At 44.3% G+C, this 21,656-nt stretch overlaps 2 protein-coding genes across 3 annotated transcripts in view; one reads left to right on the top strand and one right to left on the bottom strand.

The window, feature by feature from the left end:
* CORO2B (coronin 2B) overlaps positions 1 to 4,939 on the top strand; it is a 67,462-nt gene extending 62,523 nt beyond the window's left edge. For both annotated transcript variants that reach the window (XM_060755387.2, XM_060755388.2), the window contains exon 12: positions 813 to 4,939. In XM_060755387.2, the coding sequence (XP_060611370.2) occupies positions 813 to 950 (138 nt within the window). In that variant the 3' untranslated portion in view covers positions 951 to 4,939. The remainder of the gene's footprint in view (positions 1 to 812) is intronic.
* A 2,256-nt stretch (positions 4,940 to 7,195) lies between these two features.
* Positions 7,196 to 21,447, bottom strand: ANP32A (acidic nuclear phosphoprotein 32 family member A). Its single transcript, XM_060755389.2, has 7 exons — positions 21,242 to 21,447; positions 14,314 to 14,463; positions 12,109 to 12,231; positions 11,507 to 11,705; positions 10,020 to 10,096; positions 9,020 to 9,086; positions 7,196 to 8,637 (listed from the first exon to the last, which is right to left on the bottom strand). Exons 1-7 carry the CDS (start codon positions 21,293 to 21,295, stop codon positions 8,576 to 8,578), a joined length of 732 nt encoding a protein of 243 aa, XP_060611372.1. The 5' UTR covers positions 21,296 to 21,447; the 3' UTR covers positions 7,196 to 8,575.
* Between the last annotated feature and the right edge of the window lie 209 nt (positions 21,448 to 21,656).

The raw sequence follows: 21,656 nt of genomic DNA, 5'->3' as shown, positions 1-21,656 counted from the left end.
AAGGGTGTATTTGGCCCATTTCACTATGGAAAATATCCAGTCACCATTTATTTATTTATTTATTTACTTACTTACTTACTTACTTACTACGCTTCTATACCGCCATTCTCAGCCCGAGGGCGACTCATGGCGGTTTACAAAACAACACAATTCAATGCCCACAACAGTACAAAAATAGTTTAAACATTAAAAACATTAAACATAGATTTAAAAATTCATTACAATTAACATCAATAAACATAATAAAAAAACGTAAGTCCTCCACATTTCATTAATCAGTCATTGTCCAGTCACGTTGTCCAACCTTTCTGAGATCAGAGTTTCATAGGTACACTGCATTTGGGAAGTCCTGCTCATATAGCCAGGTTTTAACTTTTTTTGCGAAACGTTAAGAGGGTGGGGGCTGATCTAATGTCCCTGGGGAGGGCATTCCACAACTGAGGGGCCACCGCTGAGAAGGCCCTATCCCTCATCCCCGCCAATCGAGCCTGTGAAGATGGCAGGGCTGAGAGCAGGGCCTCCCCAGATAGATAGATAATCTGTAACACTGGGGTGGGGGGAAAATCATTGGCACAGAAAACCTCGGTTATGTGCCAAAAGCCAGTGTCTTTGTATGGGGAGCAATGCATTGTGTTCAAAATACCTCTTTTGGGGAAAGCTCACTGAGGATGTTCTACAGGGGTAAATCAACCCATGCAATGTGGCAGAAATGTGTTCCAAATGAGCATGCCCTTTGAAACAGTCCCTACCTGCATAACGAGCATGAAAAATTGAGGTTTCCCACCGCTGTTGCCTTTCCATCTTGCTTGCAGCTCCTGCGAATGTTCTTCCGGCAGCAGGACGAAATTCGGCGGCTGAAGAGCGACCTTTCGCAGAAGGACATCCGCATTCGGCAGCTGCAGCTGGAGCTGAAGAACCTCCGCAACAGCCCCAAGAACAATGAACTCTGAGGGACATTTTCTAACGGAGAGGAAAACACCCCTTGTTTATGATCCCCTGCCCTATGATTCCACTGTGTCCACCTTAAAAACCCCGTTGAGGTATGAGCCTGAAGTCCCCCCAAAAGCCGAGGCCTACTAACTGGAAGTCGGTTCCTTCGTTGGCCGTTACTTCGGACTCAAAGACGTTGTATGCAATGCGAACGACTGCATGAAAAGAACAAGAGATCCTCCAGAGTGAGGAGGAGAGCGAATCCGTTCCTTAATGTTAGAGCATTAACCTATTCATTTCATCCTTTGAGCTTTCAGGGGATGAGAACGGAAAGCCTGCTGCCCTGGCAGAAAGCAAGCCGAATTTATTCCTATATAGATATATATTTGTTCCTATGCAAAGTGTGACTGACAATACACACTGGGGTACAGAACTGGAATTCAGGTCAGAAACCACGAAATAACTGGAAGGTACAGGGATGAGCTAAATATGCCTTTTCTCGCTTGGAGCAAAGACGATGATCCCAGCATCTCTTTATAGGATCCCAAAAGGCCATGCTTTCTCAGCGTTCCTTAACCCACCCACCCCTAGACATTGCACATCTTTCCATTCAGATCCATTTCCACTAAATCCCTCTGAAATGCTTTGTATTTGGGGCATTGTGTGCTCATAGCCAAGAAGTGAATGCGGTGCCAGTTATAAGGCAGCAGACGCCATGTTCAATCTATGCTCCAGATCTGGCTTCTCACTACCATCAACATCTGAACCCCATTCATTTCATCCAGGTTTCAGACTGAATTGTAACCCTTGCAAACCAATTTTTTAAAGTGCAATGAGCAACTTCTTTACAGTTCAGACTGGAAGCCGGAGCGGATGCATGACCCAATTGACCCAGAAGGCACCAATAGGTTCCTCGCTCCTCCAGATATTGCAAAATTTTTGTTTTATAAATATCCAGAAGTGTTGAAGATCAATATAAATATGGGAATCAATGGGGAAAGGGTAAGAGGTTTTCAAGATCTTTAGGGAAAATAGAGATCTAGAAATACAGGCAAAACATCTCTTATCCAGAATACTCCAAATTAAGTGTCCACATGACTGGGACCTTTGCTTTCTGATGGTTCGGTCCTATGCATGCAATTATCACCAATCTGATACAAAATTGTCTTCAAGCTACAGGTATAAGGTGCATATATGAAGCATAAATGAGTTTCGTGTTTGGACTTGACAACTGTAATCTTGCAGGGAATGGGACCCAAGCATTTTGGATAAGGGATACTAAACCTGTACGGAGAGAATTAAATCTTACCTTAATTCTCACTGGGTTGTTGTGAGTTTTCTGGGCTGTCTGGCCATGTTCCAGAAGCATTCTCTCCTGATGTTTCACCTACATCTATGGTAGGCATCCTCAGAGATTTTGAGGTCTCTTAGAAACTAGACAAGTGGGGTTTATCTATCTATCCGTGGAATGATGTCCAGGGTGGGACAAAGAACTGTTGTCTGCTTGAGGTAGGTGTGAATGTTTCAATTGGCTACCTTGATTAGTATTTAATATCCTTCCAGTTTCAAGGTCTGGCTTCTACTGCTTAGTTTCCAACAGACCTCACAACCTCTGAGGATGCCTGCCATAGATGCAGGCAAAACATCAGGAGAAAATGCTTCTGGAACATGGCCATACAGCCTGGAAAACTCACAACAATCCAAATCTTACCTTGTCCCCTTGGAGATGATAAACAGTATCCAAGAATATAATTCCCGGGGGGGGGGGGGGGAGTCTGAGAAAAGGCAGTGGGTTTCTTTATTCGGTGGAAACTGGTCCCAATTGTTGACAAAGCTACGATGCTGAGGCCCCATCTCCACTGCAATGTAACCCAGTTTGAACACAATTATAATAGTCAGTGTAGGCTCATATAATGTGGCATGAACTAGATTGTGAGAGTCTGCACTGTCATATAATCTAGTTCATCTGCATCCTAAAATTACAATATAATGCAGAAATGGGGTTGGGCTGGATGCCTTTTGGGGGTCTCTTCCAGCTCTATGATTCTAAGTCTGTGATTACAGTGCGGACACTCGTCTTCCCTTAATCCGCATTCAACTTCAATAGCAGTCTTACCTAGTAAACAGCCAAGGGATGCATTTTTTGGGGGGATGGCGGCTTCCAGGATCCCAAACTGTAGCCCAAAATGAAACTTTCCCAGACTCTGCCCGTTGCCTCCTCAACTGGCTATCTAACTGACCCAGCGCTAAAACAGAAGCGCATCAGTAAGATTTTAAACAGATTATCCCGGGAAATTGTGGTGCAAATCCCAAATCGCTTGCCAAGTAGAATGGACCCATTGAAATAATTGCAGACTGGCAAGTGAAAGGTTGGTGAATATCCATTGATTCTTCTCTAGTAGGGATTTGGAACTTTATTGTATTCAAAAAAAGAGACGTTTTCGTTTCTTGGGTCTTCTTTATTTTCCAAACACGGTGAAAGGAAATCCAGGAGTTTTGGGGGTTGGTGGATCTTCCTTTTAGAGCCTGTCTTCCACTTCTCCAGCAAATATAGGGTTTTGTCCAATTTTTAAGGGGTCAGTTGCAGCACAAAAACATCTGGAGGGCTGCACAAGTTCTAATGTCTCCAATTTTATGGCAAATACCCTTTCCTCAGAATTTGTGTGTGTGAGAGAGAGAAACTGCAAGTCGCTTCTAATGTGAGAGAATTGGCCATCTGCAAGGGGTCACCCAGATGTTTTACCACCCTGTCCCCGCATGGGGAGCTAGAGCTGACAAATGGGAGCTCACCCTGCTCGCCGGATTCAAACCGCCAACCTTTTGGTCAGCAGTCCTGCTGGCACAAGGGTTGAACCCATTGCACTACTGGGGGCTCCTCCCCAGAAATAATAGAAGTTGTAATTTTGTGAAAGCCTCACCATGATGCCATAGCGGGAGGGAAGCGACAGGAAGGTGGCCGCCCTAAAACCACTCCGCGATAAACAGGTCCAACAGTTATGGTCTCGAAAGAGCATGAGTGTGCGAAAGGAAGGATTACATAGATGAAATATGAAAATGCCACTTGGCCCAGCCTGCAGGGCTGTTGAAAGGCAAGCCAGTGCGGTCCTAGTAGCTATTTAATGCAGGAAAAAGAACTATGGGAAGGCTCCACATTGCATTTGGGCTTCTAGGGATATAAGGTGGCATGTTACCCTAAAGCAGGGCTGTCAGGCTCATTTTCAGTGGGCCATCTCAGCCTTATGGCTACTTCCAAAAGGACCACTGAATCCATGGATACAGAGAGTCAATTATACTTTTTCTCCATAGCAGTCGGTGCTCTTTAATTTTTACCCAATTTGGGTCCCCAGATGTTATTGGACAACAGCTTCCATCCCTTTGGAGGATCCGCCGTGCGGATTGGGAATGATGAGAGTTGCAACCCAGCAGCACTTGTGGCTCTGAAGTTCGGAAAAAGATTAAAGGACATTTCAAAGTCAGGCATCCTATCCGCAAACCTTGGAAATGACATGGAGGTCCGGATTCTTGAGTTGAGCGATATGGGCCCTAAAGGCATACTGGCCTGGGTCACTTTGTCAAAAACATGTCTCCACAAAGCAGGATGACTGAGCCATCTTGGCAAGGACATTATATGAGAAAGCAAAATACATTTCCAGGTTCCTCTCAACCCTGTGGTGCAAAACAGGAGCAGACTAAGAGGACGACTCTCCCATTGTACTAAGGAGGGGATTTTGGCTTCTTCCATATCACCGTACCGGGGAAGAGGGACACTTCACCTGCTGGATGCCCACTGGGGCGCCACTGTTCCAAGCGAGAGGTCTACACAAAGGAAGGAGGACGGACACAAGTCGCATCTACATCTCAGCCTAGTCCATGTTTACACCCTGCGCTCCGTGCCTCATGTCGACTCCCCCTCCTGCACCACCCCATTGTTTTCTCACTCGCTTATTATTTATGCTGCCATAAATAGTGACAAAATAATAATAAAAGAAGTTACTGAGATACCAAAAAACCAGTATGTGTGGCATCTTCTTTCCTCTTCAGTCTTGGTTTGAACAAAGGTGGCGGTTCACTCACTTGGATCTTGAAAAGTTACTTTTCCAAAGAATTCATTCTCTTTCTTGCAGGGAAGCAACCCATTTGCCATCACTCCTCTAACTACTCAAAGGAATAGCCCTCTTACTGGCATGCAGGGATACTTGGACTGAAAAAAGTTCATAGCAAAAGCATTTGTAGACTCTGGTCACTTCTTGAAATGCATCCAAAACATTCCTCTTCTTGCGTTACTCCGAACACTGCCACTGCCCCAAATTAGGCTATATAGCACGTTTTTTGTTCCTGGGTTATAAACATAATTTCGTAATTGCTTCTATCATTAAAACATGGTGAAAGTTTTGCAGGACATCCTGCATGCATTGTGCTATAGTTTTTCAATGAATATCTCATCATTGAGTCTCAACCAATTCAACATAGTTTGTAGCAGTCACAAAAACACAGTTCCTAGAATATAATGACTTTCAAAGTAAATACCACACAATTAAAAAGAAATAACACTTTCAAACCAGGAGAAGATTTTCTTTTTCAAATTTTGTTCCATAGTGTTATCTAGATACATTCCAGTCTGGTTTCAGACCTGGTTATGGGACAGAGAACCATAATGTGACCTACATAGATAGCTGGAAAAAAGTAGGGTGTCCCAGATGGTTCTCCTGGACCTTTCCTCTGCTTTCATTACAACTGACCATGGCATCCTTCTGGGATGGGACAGGGAGGCACTGTCTTACAATGGCTCTATTCCCCCGGAGGGTGAACCCAGAAGGTAGTGCTGGGGGACTCCTATTTGAACCCTTGGCCATTATCCTGTGAGGTCCCCCATGATGCTGTTGAACATATACATGAAACCACTGGGAGAGGTCATCCAGAGTTTTGGAGTGCGGTGACACCCAACTTTACTACTCTTTCCCACCCAAAGCCAAGAAGCTATCCTGACCCTAAACCAGGGGTCCAAAACTTTTTCAACAGAGGGCCAGTAGCAACATTACAGTTATGAAGTAGTAACAAAAATAATTTTATGGTTGAGGGTCACCACAACAGTTGGAGGGCCGGATTATTCATTTTTGGGGAAAAAATGAATGAATTCCTATGCACACTGCACATATCTTATTTGTAGTGCAAAAACACTTAAAAGCAATACTATAATTAAGATGAAAAACAATTTTAACAAATATAAACTTCTTAGTATTTCAATGGGAAGTGTGGGCCTGCTTTTGGCTGATGAGATAGGATTGTTGTTGTTATTGTGTGCTTTCAAGTAGTTTCAGACTTAGGTTGACCCAGAACGAGGGCTTGGTAAATGACCTTGGAGGGCCGCATCCGGCCCCCAGGCCTTAGTTTGAGAACCCCTGTCTTAAACCAATGTCTGTCATCAGTAATGCATTGGATGAAGGCAAACAAACTGAAACTTAATCCAGACAGAGGGATCCTGGTCAATCAGGAGGTAGATCAGGGAATAGGGATCCATCCTGTGTTGTTGAAGACACAGATCTAGTTTGGGGACTATTGAACCAGGAGGTCCAGGTCTCTGTGGTAGCCAGGAGAGCCTTCTTTGCGCATGTAAAACTTCTAAACCAACTGCGCCCATGCCTATAGCAGTCGCATCTGGCCACAGTGAGCTATGCCTTAGTTATATCCTGTCTGGAAGACTGTAATGGGTTCTACATAGGGCTGCATTCGAAGAAAACTTTTGCCGGTCCAAAGAGCTGCAGCCAGGATGCTAACTGCAGCTATACATTGTGAGCATACAACTCCTTTCCACCGGCTGCCAGTTTGTTTCTGGGCACAATTCGAAGTGCTGGAGATGACCTTTAAAGCCCTCGATGGCTAAGTTCTAGGCTATTCAAGCTGATCATATATCTCAATTAAAAGCAGTTATGATTCTAAGATGCAGCCCATTTTAGAGGTGTTTATATAGGGGAGGAAAGGTGTTGAAGCACTATGGTATTTGCCTGGAATGGCTCAAAGCATAGTATTTACTTATATCAGATGATTTGGTAGGAAGATCCCAAACGAATGCCGCAATGGAGTATTCATGATCCATCCTCAGTAACGGACGTTCGGAGGCTTCTGCAGAGACCTGATTGGACTCAACATGCTGCTAATAACAATCAGATGCTACTCTTTATTCTAAATACCCTCCTCCAAAAGCAAGCCATAGGTTCCCCTTTTTAAAATTGTTATTCCAATAAGCCACAGGAAGGAGAAAAAAGAGTTGTATAAAAAAGATTTATTGAAATTCATCATTGACAAACAAGACATAAAACTCAAAAAGGTTTGGCTCTCCGGAGAGCGAGAGGGAAAAGGTTGCGACGGTGTTGTGGTTGTTGTTTATACACAGATGAGACGAGGAAAAGAACAAGTCACTTCTATCGCTTAAAAGAGGGATATGAAATCAAAACTGTACATTCAAACAAGGTTAACTCTGCTTTCAAACGTACTGACTTTTGCGACTAGGTAAGAAAATACAACTTTGTTTTGTGTGAGTTAGCATTCCATGCTTTCGAAGGTACGAAAAGGAAAAACCGGCCGAGGCCCCAACATGCTTCTGGATTTTTCTATTACGTAAAAGGTTTGTAAAAATTTCCAGAGTTTATAATCATAGAGCACACATGGATTCTGGCTGCTTTCCATAGCAAGGGCAGGTTAATATATTTATATATATAATATTTTACAGACCAAAATAGTACACACCTTAGTGAAAAGGGTCCAAAACATTTTCTTTGTATTTTTTTATTATTATTATAACAACAGTCAAATTTGTATTTTATTTTGTCCACCACTTAAACTCAGGAAAATTAGGAAAACACACACATATGTGTGTGTATGTGTGATTATTTCAACGGCTGCCATTTACGGAGAATGTTCTCCTTCCATTTTCCCAAAAAAAGGGGAATAACTGGAAACAAAAATGGGGGAAATTCATATTTGGTCACTATTTACAAACAACGGAAGGGAAAAAAGTTACCTAAAAGAAGTGGCGGAAGAAGGGTTTTCTGGGAACGGTAGCCATTTTTTTTCACAAACAGTCAACAAAGGAAGCGCTTTATCAAATCTGTTGCTGCGGCTGGAATGCTTTGCGGCACGTTTTGCTGCATCCAGAAAAGAAGGAAATAAAATAAAATACTTACAAATATGCCCAGAGACTCATCAGCTATAAAGATCTCACCTCCGTCTCTGTTCCGGCCACCTTTGCATCGTAAATGGGACTCTTCTTGATCATTTATTATTCTTATTTTTTTAAAAATGTTATTATTTTTTTAAAAAAATGCTTAAGTATCCAGGAGGATCCACTCCAGAAAAACAAAAACAAAACCACCACTTGATTTATATTTGCAACTGCATTGTAACAGGAACTTAAAAACAGACGTGAAAGGAAAATTCTTCAGAAACAGAAAGAGTGGCAGGTTTTTTGTGTTTCCTTAAAAAAATGTTATTTTAATTTCCCTCGATTTAACGTGTTTCCTTCTCTGCCCCGCGGCAACAGGACACTCTGGGGAGGGGGAGTGTTTGTGTGTCAGAGAGAAAGACAGGGGAGAAACAGTCAAATCACAACAGGAAATCTGCCTCTCCACCAAGGGATCGCCAGCCGGGTTTAATCCTCCTCGTCTCCTTCGTCGTCAGCCTCTCGTTTTCTCTTCTCTCCTCTTTCTTCCTCTGTGAAGGGAATGACAAGAGTGGGGTTACCAGCGTTTCTCAACCTGGGGTTCAGGACTCCTGGAGGGGATATGAGGGGGTTTCAGAGGGGTCACCAAAGACCATCAGAAAACACATATTTCTGATGGTCTTAGGAACCTCTTTGGCAGAGAAGGCTCTCTGCTTGTCCTTCTCTTCCTTTTAAACCCTATGCTGTGATTGGCCGGTCACAAAATGGCCAAAGATGTGGAAACCTTGAATCCCTCTGAGGAGCGGCTGAAAGAGCTGGGGATGCTCAGTTTGGAGAAGGTTGAGAGGACATGAGAACTATATTGAAATATTTGCCTTACAGGACCCTTTCAGCCACCCGTGTAGGCTTTCTCATGGCCCCTCCTGTACTTACCAGCTGCTGCTTCTTCCTCTTCCTCTTCATCATCTACCTCACCATCATTATACCCTTCTTCATCCTCCTGCAGAAGAGAGAGAGACGTTAAGTGGGATCAGCAAGTGTTACTCTTCCCTTCAGACCTTTTTAGGTCGGCAAAACAGTCTACGAAGAAGCTCTGGAAGAGAGTGCAACTTTGCCATCAAGACCCCACTTAGCCTTGGGTTCTAAGGAGTTATCACCACAGGATTGGAAGGTTCTAAGCCAATAATGTAAGTTTCTTTTTCTTGCTATGACTGGGAAACCTCACTAAAATTCTTCTGTAATGATCAATTAGAACGACAGGGATCTGTGTAATCTGCCTATTTCAATCAAGATAGAAGTTTGCTCATGATAGACTCCTGAGCCCTCAGCTTTCCTACAACCTGCCAAAGCCCTGGGATTGCAGAAATAACAATGGGGATGAAAGCAAGGAGCTTTCCTGATTGCTCCCTTAAAGCCCTGCTTAACTAGAATGGCAGGTGGTGTACTTGCACGCTAGCTCGTAACTCAAATCTTGGCTTGCATGTCATATTTATTTATTTATTTACCACACTTGTACCCTGCGCTTCTCACCCTAAAGGGGACTCACTGCGGCCTTACAAAGGCAACAATATACATATCAATAAATAAACAATGCACTAAAATCCGAAACATTATAACATCAAATTAAAATATCGCAATCCAATTTTCTGTCAAACCAAAAAATCGACAGAGTGATGCCTCGTATGTCAAAAAACTCTTAAGTTGGTTCACTTGTAAATCGAGGTTTCACTGTACTTATATATCATTTAAAATGCTGCCTTGCATTTGTCCCACACAGGTACAGGAGACATTTTTTAAACAATCAAAACATTGACTTCCAAACTTATTAGTTATCAATTAATTTAAATTAATGCACAGAGCTTCAGGAGCACAATTCATGTCCCTCATGACTTCAATATGCTTCTCCATAAGCAAGGGGCTCTTCTTTGCTTACCTCCTCTTCTCCACTGACGTCCTCCTCTTCGCCTTCCTCCTCCTCGTCCTCCTCTTCATCATCTTCAAACTCCTCTTCTAAAATAATAATAATAATAATAATAATAATAATAATAATGCAGGCAAAGTCATCAGGTCAGTTTCTTGCCCTTCTGTGGCAAAAAAAACACTGTGCAGAGACAGGGGAGAAAAGGCTGGGAATTAGTTCTTCATCTCATAGCTGACCCCTTCATCTGCTCAAAAACAATGGCTCGAAAGTGGTTCTCAACCTGTGGGTCCCCAGATGTTTTGGCCTTCAACTCCCAGAAATCCTAACAGCTGGTAAACTGGCTGGGATTTCTGGAAGTTGTAGGCCAAAACACCTGGGGACCCACAGGCTGAGAACCACTGGTATATACAGTACCAGAAGCTGAGGGACACTGCCATGTTCCAGGCATAGGTCCTCAGAGATATACTGACTTTGCACTGAGAGTACCATGCAGAAAAAAACCCTTCCTCCTGCCCTTAAAAAGGTTATTTCAGCCAGTAACCACTGTCTCCTCCTTTAGTTGTTTCCTATTAAGTTTTTGTCACTATTGTTGTGTGCCTTTGGGTAATTCCTAACTTAGTATAAAGTGAGCCCATCATTGGGGTTTCCTGGCAAGACTTGTTCAGATTTGAGTGAGTGGAATTTGCCCAAGAGACCAATGACCAATAAGGGATTCGAAGCCATGTTTCCATAGTTATAAATGAGGCTGTCAGGAATTGAAAACCCAACTGAAGATGCATCTCTTTCAGAAGACCTACCTAGTCAGTTTTAACTTATGAATTTTAAAATCACATCTATTTTATTGTTCTCTAACTTCTGCGTCTTGTATTTTAATATGTGTATGTTTTGATATGGACTTTTATGATTGAAAAAATTAAGTATATTTTGATTATGTTTTAATATGTGCTTTTAATATGTGCTTTTAATATGTTTTAATATGTGTCTTTGACAATGTTGTGCCCCATCTCAAGCCAAAAGGAGAAGCTGGTAATAAATAAAAATACATTATTATTATTATTATTATTATTATTATTATTATTATTATTGAAACATCACAAGATGAGTCCACAGCAGACACTCTGCTGGCTGTTGTATTGGATCACACGTCAGATACTTCCCAAGGTATTCCCAATTATTATTATTATTATTATTATTATTATTATTATTATTATTATTGTCCTACCACATCAAGCTGGCTCTCTAAAGTTTAACTGGCTGTGAAACACATTTCTAAAGGCTGCAACTTAGATTGTCCTCAGCCACTTCAACAATTATAGAATTCACTGCATCCTTTTGGCTGTGAGAAGTGCATTCTGTGGGTTTCTCATCATTTGACTACCTTTCCAAAGCTTTTGATAGAGCAACCAAAAGTGACTGTGGGAATATCAGAAAACTCTGCTGGGGAGTCTCTGATATGTGCAGTTCTTGGGAACAGCCACTAGCAAGACAAAGGGACCCACCGTCTTCCTCATCCTCGTCGTCGTCGAGGCCTTCCACATAGCCCTCGGCATCTGAGTCCGGGGCCTCTTTATCGTCCCGGTCGTAGCCATCCAGGTAGGTCAGTTGTGGGAGGAGCTTGAAGACGTTGTCTCTGTAGTCGTTCAAGTTGGTGACCTCGCAGTTGAACAGGTCTAAACTCTTCAGGTTTTCTAACTTTTCCTGGAAAGAGAAGGAAAGGGATTTCATCTTGCATTGGGGTCAAATCTCACCGTGAAGCAAAAGCAGATTTGAGGGAAAAGAAAAATCCAAAGAGCTCACACGATTTTTTAAAAGGATGCCTTTTCTGGCTACTTCACAGGAAATAAAGCTCTTGTGTATCATATTCAGAGGGGAAAGAACAAAGATATAGAAGAGTAACAGGTTAAAATAAACCCAGGCTTCACTTCCTGAAGAAACTACCAAGGTATCTTTTTCTGGAGGGACAAAAAGGGGCGAAAGGAAGAGGGTCATGGGTGGCCCCAAACAGGGGCTAAAACTTGTACATGGGAGTCTGTTTCTAAAACCAGGTGAAGCACAAAAAACTGTTGTTCTGCTGCTCTTTTGCACACTGCTACACACTTACCAGAGGCTCTATTGTACTGAGATCCTTGATTTTGTTGCCGCTGAGGTTGAGGTGTGTGAGCTTCGGACATTTTTCCGCCAAGACTTCCAGTCCTCCTGAGATTCTGTTATCGCTTAACTCGAGCTGAGGGCGAGAAATGGAGACCCCCTTTCAGAGAGCAATTCTATGACCACTTGAACTACATGTGTGTGGGAAAGAGACAGATTTATTTATGGTATGTTATACGAGATTGGACAATTTCACCCCCACCATTGATATATAAGTCAAACAGCAGAGGTTGGATGGGCATCACTTGGGAGGGGCGTAGCTGTGTATTTCTCACAGCTTCTTAAACATGGGGTCCTGACTGCATTTGGGGTCCCCTAACTAAATCTAAGAAGTCACAATGGTCTGGCTGGCCATCTCTAAGGAGGGCTTTGAATGGGTATTCCTGCATGACAGAAATGGGGCTGGACTGGATTGGGGGCCTCTGATTTTATCTCTAGGATTCAGTAGGCCTCTGATTGGGAATCCCTACATGGCAGAAATGGGGTTAGACTGGATGGCCTCCCCCCCCCCCCCCCCCAATTCAGGTGAAAATAGGAGAACCAGCAAAAGGAGAATATTTTCTGCACTTCTGGCAAGTATTGCCAGAATGGCATGAAAAACACTGAAAATATTCTCTTATCCTACAGTATCAGATGTTCAGCCAAAATTTAATGCTTTATGAAATAATGAACGAATACATCCATCTTACTAGTATACAAATTTATCTTATTTACTTTGTTGTAGAGGGACTCAAAGCTGCTGGTTTTCATCCTTAACAAATGCTAAAATCTTATGTCTACCAAAGGACTGTTTGAAAATAAATGTCTTTATGATGTACCATCAGTATAGGCTTTATTTGCATACCTATTTTATATACCTATTACCCAGGGTGATGCAAACATTTCTCCATCTAAGTGGGAAAATGTTCAAGACTAGATGACTCTTGTGGGCACTTTCATCACCATCATGCCATGATTCTTATTCAGTCCCCCAACAGAGGCATCCAAATCCACTTAGGGGGAAAAGGCAAAAAGCAAAGATACAGGATGGGTGATGACTAGCTCAGCAAAATAATAGCCTGTGAAAAAGATCTTGGAGTCTTAGTGGATCACAAGTTCAATATGAGCCAAGAGTGTAATGCAGCAGCTTTAAAAGCCAATGGGGTTTGGGGCTGCATCAAAAGGAGTCTAGTATCCAGTTCAAGGGAAAGCATGGTGCCTCTCTCTTCTCTTTACCTGGAATAATAACCCTGCATTCAATTCTGGGCACCACATTTTAAGAGAGATATTGACTCTACACTGCAAGGGGTCCAGAGGAAGAAGGCCACTAAAAGGATAAAAGCTATGAGCACCATGAATCCCCTTGAGGAGTGGCTTAAAGAGCCTGCAGAAAAGAAGGCTCAAACATGAGAGCCATGTTTGAATATCTGAAAGGGTGCCATAAGGAAGAGGGAGGAGGCTTCCTTTCTGCTTCCCTGGAGACCAGGGCTCAATGGAGAAATGGGTTAAATTACAGGAAAGGAGATTCCACCTGAACATGAAGAAGGACTTCCTGACCATGCAAGCTGTTCAACAGTGAAAGTCTCTGCCTAGGAGCCTGGTGGAGGCTCCTTATTTGGAGGCTTTTAAACAGAGGCTAAGTGGGCATCTGTTGGATGTGCTTGGATTGTGCTTTTCCTGCAGGAAAGGGGGCTGGACTAGATAGCCAATGCAGTCTCCTCCAACTCTATTATTCCAAGGAGGACAATGCAGGCCAAAAAGACTGGTGAGAGATGACCAGCGTATTTAAAATGGAGCAAAGAGGAAGGGCTGTTATTTATTTCAGCAACTCAGCTTGACTACAGACTGAATGTGGGTAACAGCCAAAGATAAAAGTCAAGGCTGAGTTCTTACATAAGAGGACAAAAGGTCAGAATGCCAATGCAAGTTTGGGCAGGGAGGGAGAGATTTGTGTTCAGGCATATTGAACTGGCGATGAGAATGAATGAAGCATTCAAGCAGAAACACCAGAGAGGCAACTGGAGAGGTGAGGTTACAGGGAGGGGGACACCTTTAAGGACAAGGACTGAGCTTCTCTGTTTACAGAAGGTGCCACAAGCCACTGAATTGCATGAACAACCCATTTCACTCTGAAAAAGGCACTCTTTACTTTGTCAAAAAGAAGACCAAATCCACTCACCTTCTTAAGCTTGTTTAACTTTGGTAAGTTTGCAACCGAGGTGAGGCCTACGTTGATTGTACTTAAGAACTCCAGCTCCTCAAATTCATCAGTGAGGCCTTCGATTTTGCCTTCGTTTGACCTACAGTTGTCAAGAACAAGCTCTTTAACCTACAGAGAAAAAGTTGAGACAATGACAATAATAATATTTGGGTCTGCTGGGGTTTTGCTTGGTTTTGCTTTGCAAACAACACATCTAAAGTTTGCATGTCTTTATAACAAATTGAAACGTACCAAAACAAAATGGCTTCAGAGTTGATCTTATGCTGCTAAGAAATTATATTATATCTCCTGAGTCCAGGGACCCACAATGTTCACTGAACTAAATAGGGCTTAGCTGCAAAGTGCAAGGAAATTGGGCCAGTTATTGTCCTTTTTAAGGGGCAACTTAAAGAACTCAGTGGTAATGAACTAAATAAAAATTTTCACTTGCCAGGCTTAGGCATGCAATAGGTAAGAACGACGCTCCATGCAGTCATGCTAGGCACATGACCGAGGACAGGGGTCCTCAAACTACGGCCCTCCAAGGTCATTTACCCGTCCCTCGCTCAGGGTCAATCTAAGTCTGAAATGACTTGAAAGCATACAACAACAACAACCACAACAATCCTATCTCATCAGCCAAAAGCAGGCCCACACTTCCCATTGAAATACTAATAAGTTTATATTTATTAAAATTGTTCATTTTAATTATCGTATTGTTTTTAAGTGTTTTGTACTACAAATAAGATATGTGCAGTGTGCATATAATCTGGCCCTCCAACAGTTTGAGGGACTGTGACCTGGCCCTCTGTTTAAAAAGCTTGAAGGCCCCTGACTTAGGAGGTGTCTACGGACAATGCCGGCTCAAAATAAAGATGAGCAACCCCCCCCCCCCCCCAAGTCAGGCACGACGAGACTTAATGTCAAGGGGAAACCTTCACCTTTACTTAGGTAAGAACACAACCATTCAGAAATGCTAATGGTTGTTTTATGTATTCCCTGCAAGGTAGTTTTTGGACCCACCAGGTGCCAAGATGAAACGCTTCCATAATTTTAATTTGGTAATGTGCTTTTTATTAGCATCCCAGACAACTAAGAGTGAATAGTGTCACCAAGTTGACATTACACTGAAATGTCAAGAGTACTGTCCTTATTTGAGCGGTAGAGAGGGCTCTTTCCCATTCAAGCCACCAAGTCCAGATCTCTACCTGATCAGTTGCCCTAAATGCGCATGCTTTGGCATTCCTTGGGAAGGAAATTCCAATCAGCTAATGCTGCTTCCCTGGCTGCCGGAGAGGAATGCACAAGAGATTTACAGAACTACCAGCAGCAGCACAAGACCCAGATCCCACATCTTGCAGGAAGAGCATCCTCCCTCCCTCCCTCTCCGCAGAGGAAGGCAGAGATGCCGCTGGGAGCCAGATGGATGGAGAGCTGCAATCAGCAAAGCTGCCTTGCTGCTTCAGCAAAAGGAAGGGGAAACCGAGCAGCAAGGACCAAATGCCCTACCATGGCATCAATGTGCATTTGCTTGTATGTGCAACGGCTTGGACCACTCAAGCATGAGCCCAGGCCGAAGAGGGCAACATTGGGAAGCAGTAAGCCAAGGGTCGATGGCTGAGCATAACGCTTTGCCAAAGCAGGGAGGGGACCCCAAGCTCTGCTTTTTGGGTCGAACCAGAGTCTTCTCTGGGCTTAGCACCCACCATGTTTTAAACGGTGGGTCTGACAGAATTATCATGTTGCTCCATGCAGAGTATTCTGTACGTGACTTGTTGTGGTGTTTTATGTGATTCATAAGCATGCTTAATACATGATCTTCATGATAATAATGATGATGTTGATGATGTTATTTTCTCTTTACAAATATATAGTATAAGTTGCTACTGGAAACTACCACTTGGAAGAGACTGGCGTAGTGTTCTCATCAACCAGGGTGTGCATAACAAGACAGGATAATCATCACCATCATCATCTTTATTTAATACCCCATCACCATCTCCCCAATGGGGAGTCAGGGCAGCTTACATGAGGCCAAGCCCAACAGCATATTACAATAAAATAAAACAAAAACATAAGGATGAGTTTGTGCAGCCCATCAAATACATAGCAGAGACCCAAAGGCCCCATGAAATACAGCCGATCAGAAGACCTTTCTGTCCTGATTGATGGGCAGTATGGAATCAGAGTAAGGCTTGGCTTAACAAGATATTGGGGGACATAAACCCAGCCGAGCAGCCCCTTCATTTCCCAAGGGAGTCAAAGGAATAGCATACAGATAATTGCTATGCCAGTATGTTGCTATGCCATTAGTCTGTACCACTTTGGGGCTTAGCAGAATAGAAATCTCCAGGCACCCACAGGTTTATAAAGCTCCGTTGTTCAGTTTGGTTTCCCAAACGAACAGGCAGCTCATTCTCCATCCATTGAATCAAACACCACCAACTACACAGGAATAGAAAGCAACAAGAGCACATGGTACAAGTAGGATTTGAATCCAAATTCAGTGACTGCAATGTCCTATTAACAACAAAGGGAAGTCAGCAGCTCAAATAATGCCAGCTCTGGAAGCAAACATTTATACTAGATTCTGACACAATTATTGTCCCTCTTATTTACAGATTATTGGAATGTGGGCAAACACTATTTGAAGGGTGGAAAAACCCTGTGGAACACATTATTATGATTATTATTGTCATGATCTGTCATTGCATTGCCAAAAATTGCATGAGTTCAGCCATCCATGTAAATCCTAAGTGTTCAAGGTGGTCTTTGCCTGAAAGTTTTTAGTCTAACAAACAGCTAATGCTGGTTGTGTGGTATGTTGTTTCTAATGTTTAATTGTTTTTTTTAATTGTATTCGCTTTGTTTTAAAGTTTGTGGTTGTTAGCTGCCTTGAATATCCCCAGGGAGAAAGGCAGGGTATAAATAAAGTAAACAAAAACAACAACAATGCATTTTCTATATAGTTTTGCTACACATTTTGATAGGAACAGGCAGCTTTGAAAGTAAGAAATGCAAGTGATCGATCCCTGCTTTTGGAGGTCCTAAATAATAGTACTAATAATGTATTTTCTATATAGTTTTTTGCAACACTGTTGAAAAAGATTGGTTTTGAACAGTTCTACACCTAATAGAAACAGGCAGTTTTTCAAGTAAGACATGCAAGTTATTTATTTCCTGCAGTTGGCGGTCCTTAAGTAAACACCATCACGCTGCGTTTAAGGTCAAACCCTGCCAAAATGTACAAAGCCAGGATTCAACTGGACTACTAAAAGCTAAAGGTTTTCCCCTGACATTAAGTCTAATCATATCAGACTCTGGAGGGTGGTGCTCATCTCTATTTCTAAGCCGAAGAACCAGCATTGTCCATAGATGCCTCCAAGGTCACGTGGCCGGCATGACTGCATGGAGCGCCGTTACTTTCTCACAGAAGCGATACCTATTGCTCTATTCACATTTCTATGCTTTTGAACTGCTAGATTGGCAGAAGCTGAGCGTAACAGTGGGAGCTCACTCCACTCTCCGGATTTGAACCGTCAAGCTTTCGGTCAGTAAATTTAGCAGCTCAGCGGTTTAACCTGCTACGCCAGAAGGAGGCCCAACTGGACCTATTGTAGATTCACAGGATGACAAACACAAAGCTACGGACAAATCACAACCAAGTTTACTCCCAGGATCAAGGACTGCCTCCCCAAGAGCTCAAAAGGCACCACCCTTGTAAAGTCTGCTATACATAAAGCAAAGCATCAGGCCACAGAATGAGGGAAACGTGGCAGATCAAGCATTTATGCTGCACCTGTTAAATTCACTCCAGTGCCAAGACACAGCACCAAACTCCTCGGATATTATTAGGCCGAGTTACAACTTCCCCAGCCTTGTTTTGGAACACTAATCACTCAAGACGTTTGTACAATTCTCATTCGAAACAAAAACCCAGTGATTTTTGTATAAAAAGAGCTTCAAATCTCCATAACCATCTGATATTATCTGAATACTTTTCTTAAAGTAAGTTGCCACCAATTCAATGAATGCAAAATAATTTCCAGGGCAAGTTTTATCACAAGCATATGTCATCTTAGTCAGGACCACACTGCTATTTTTAAAAAGCATCTTATGAAATATATAACTTCAGGAGTAGCAGGATGAACAGATGACCATAAACACAAGCCAACCACTTTCCTCCACAAAGGCCCCTATTTTAAGGAAGGAAAGGTGACGCTCCTTGCAAGGTTTCCTTCAGATTTAAAATGGGGTCACCTGCATTCATTCTACAGTTTACAAGCACCTTTTCCCTTTCTGTCTGGCATCAACTTATCTAAGAGCTGTTCCAACAGTGGAACCTGCTGCTTCCCTGGGAGGCTGGATTCTATGAGGTTGGGTGGCCTTCTGTCAGGAGGGCTTAGAATGTGTCTTGGACTAGACAGTGGTGGATACTCCATCAACGGAGACCCTTAAAGGGAGACAGGAGGGCCATTGCCAGGTTGGATTAGATGGCCTTTGGGGATCCCTTCCCACCCTAGGATTCTATTCTATACACTTCAAAGAGGGAAAGATTTGAACTGGACTAGATAGTGGTGGGTACTCTATCAACAGAGGCCTTTAAAGGGGAGGCCGGAGGGCTATTTTCTGGGAGGGCTTTGATGGTGCCTTCCTACCTGGTAGAAAGAAGGGGGTTGGACTGGATGGCCTTTAGGGACTCCCTTCACACTCTAGGATTCTATTATTCTATACACTTCCAAGATGGAAAGAGTCAAATTAGACTAGATTGTGGTGGATACTTCATCACCAGAGGCCTTTAAAGGGAGGCTGGAGGGCCATCTGCCAGGAGAGCTTGGTTGGTGCCTTCCTGACTGGTAGAAAGAAGGAGGTTGGACTGGATGGCCTTTGGGGGTCCCGTCCTACCCTAGGATTCTATTATTCTATACACTTGCAAGATGGAAAGAGTCGAATAGGACTAGATGGTGGATACTCCATCAACACAGACCTTTAAAGGGAGGCTGGAGGGCCATCTGCCAGGAGGGCTTGGATGGTGCCTTCCTTTATGTTTGAAGGGGGTTAGACTGGATGGAACTTCGGGGCTTCTTTCTACCAGTTAGGAAGGCACCATCAAAGCCCTCCCAGAAAATGGCCCTCCCGCCTCACCTTTAAAGGCCTCTGTTGATGGGGTATCCACCACTATCTAGTCCAGTTTGACTCTTTCCATCTTGGAATTATACAGAATAATAGAATCATAGGATGGGAAGGGACCCCCAAAGGCCATGCAGTCCCTTCTACCACTCAGGAAGGCACCATCCAGCCCTCCCAGCAGATAATAATATAATAATACTAATTTATTTATATTATTATCTGTTGGCCAAGGTCCTGCCTGGCAGAAGGTGGTGCCTTCCTGAGTGGTAGAAGGGACTGGGTGGCCTTTGGGGGTCCTTTCCCATCCTGTCATTCTATTATTCTATATACTTCCAAGATGGAAAGGGTCAAATTGGACTAGATAGTGGTGGTTACTCCATAAACGGAGGTGTTTAAAGGGAGGGCTTAGAAGGTGCCTTCCTGACTGGTGGAAAGAAGGGGGTTGGATTGGATGGCCTTTGGGGACCCTCCCTACCCTAGGATTCTATTATTATATACACTTCCAAGATAGAGTCAAATTGGACTACATGGTGGTGGACACTCCATCAACAGAGACCTTTAAAGGGAGGCTGGAGGGCCATCTGCCAGGAGAACTTGGATGGTGCCTTCCTTTATGTTAGAAAGTGATTGGACTGGATGGCATTTGGGGGTCCCTTCCAATTCTATTAAAGGCTTATTATTATTTGAAACACAACAAGATGAGTCCACAGCAGACAAGATCACTCTGCTGGCTGTTGCACTGGATCACACGTCAGACACTTCCCAAGTGTCTAGGACTGTGTGATGTGTCGGCGAATAATGTGTGGAGATCTCAGTAAGGTGGCCTTTTGCAGTTCGCAGATGGTAATTTTGTCAGCGCCGATTGTTTTAAAGTGCAGACCAAGGTCTTTAGGCACTGCACCCAGGCTTATCATCATCATCATCTGCTGGGAGGGCTTTGATGGTGCCTCCCTTTATGTTAGATAGGACTGGATGGCCTTTGGGGATCCCTTCCCACCCTATGATTCTATATACTTCCAGGATGGAAAGAGTCAAGTTGGACTAGATAGTGGTGGATACTTTCAAGGGAGGCTGGGGGGAGGGCGCAATTTGACCCAGGTCTGGTGTAGATTGTGCCTTCCTGCCTGGCAGAAGAGGGTTGGGCTGGATGGCCTTTGGGGGTCCCCTCCCTGCCTTGCTAGCGCCGAACCAACCCACCCAACGAGGCTCATTCCCGTCCCGCGAAGGGCGCCTTGCAGACACCAAGATGGCAGCCTCCAAAGCGCTGCCACCGGAAGGGAAGCGAGGCCGGAAGGAGGAGAAGGCGGGAAGGGATGAGGAGCTGCTTTGGGGGCTCAGAGAGAGACAGAGATCCCCGATTAGAAGCCATTTCAACGAGGAAGGGAACGCGGGGGGAAGGAGGTGGCGGCTGCTGCCTTGGCCGCGCCCTTGCTGGGAGAGGAAGCCCTGCCTCTGCGCAGCGCGAAAGGGGAAAAGATGGCGGAAAGAAGAGCATCACCACGACAACAACAACAACGAGAAGGAGAAGGAGGCAAAGTTCCCAAGCGGAAGAGGGAGGCCTGTCCAACCGGAAGGTGAAAAACAGACAAGGCCTTCCTTTGGTCCTTCAGGCGCGGAGTAGACACCTTCCCTCCCTCCTTTCAGAGTAGTGACACACAGGAGGGCCTTCGCTTCGCTTCAGGCGCGGAGTAGACACCTCAAGGGCACTCTCTGGGGTCCTTCCTCCCTTCCCGCTCTCCCCTCACTCCCTCATTCTCTCTCTCTCTCTCTCTCTTACGTCTGAAGGCGTCCGGTTCCGGAGCTCCAAGTGGATCCTCTTCTTCATGTCCATGGCCCCGGCCTTCTCCTTCCTCGCCTTCCTCCTTTCCTTCCTTCCTGAGGAAGGGGCGCCGCGGGAGGCGAAGGAACCCACCCAGCCAGGCAGGCAAGGCAGGCAGGCGCACGCGAACCCGATGGGCGCCGAGGGGGCGGGGCGAGAGGCTCCCGTGATGGATAGGCGGGAGAGCCGGCCAATGAGGGGCGGGCTTCGCGCGAGGAGGCGGCCAATGGGAGATGGGCGGGCCTGACTGAGGCAGCACGCGAACCCGATGGGCGCCGAGGGGGCGGGGCGAAAGGCTCCAGTGATGGATAGGCGGGCGAGCCGGCCAATGAGGGGCGGGCTTCGCGCGGGGAGGCGGCCAATGGGAGAGGGG

Source organism: Anolis sagrei, chromosome 9 (assembly GCF_037176765.1).
Source record: "Anolis sagrei isolate rAnoSag1 chromosome 9, rAnoSag1.mat, whole genome shotgun sequence".
NCBI lineage: Eukaryota > Metazoa > Chordata > Lepidosauria > Squamata > Dactyloidae > Anolis > Anolis sagrei.
This window is presented reverse-complemented; position numbering and strand designations above follow the sequence as displayed.

Bases quoted from the DNA above. Each gene is read 5' to 3' on its own strand.
- ANP32A (XM_060755389.2), bottom strand. From the start codon at position 21,295: ATGGACATGAAGAAGAGGATCCACTTGGAGCTCCGGAACCGGACGCCT. The intron at 14,464-21,241 runs GTAAGAGAGAGA...TTTTCTCTGTAG, and splicing joins GGAACCGGACGCCTTCAGAC to GTTAAAGAGCTTGTTCTTGA. The intron at 10,097-11,506 runs GTGGGTCCCTTT...TTATTATTTTAG, and splicing joins CGACGAGGATGAGGAAGACG to AAGAGGAGTTTGAAGATGAT.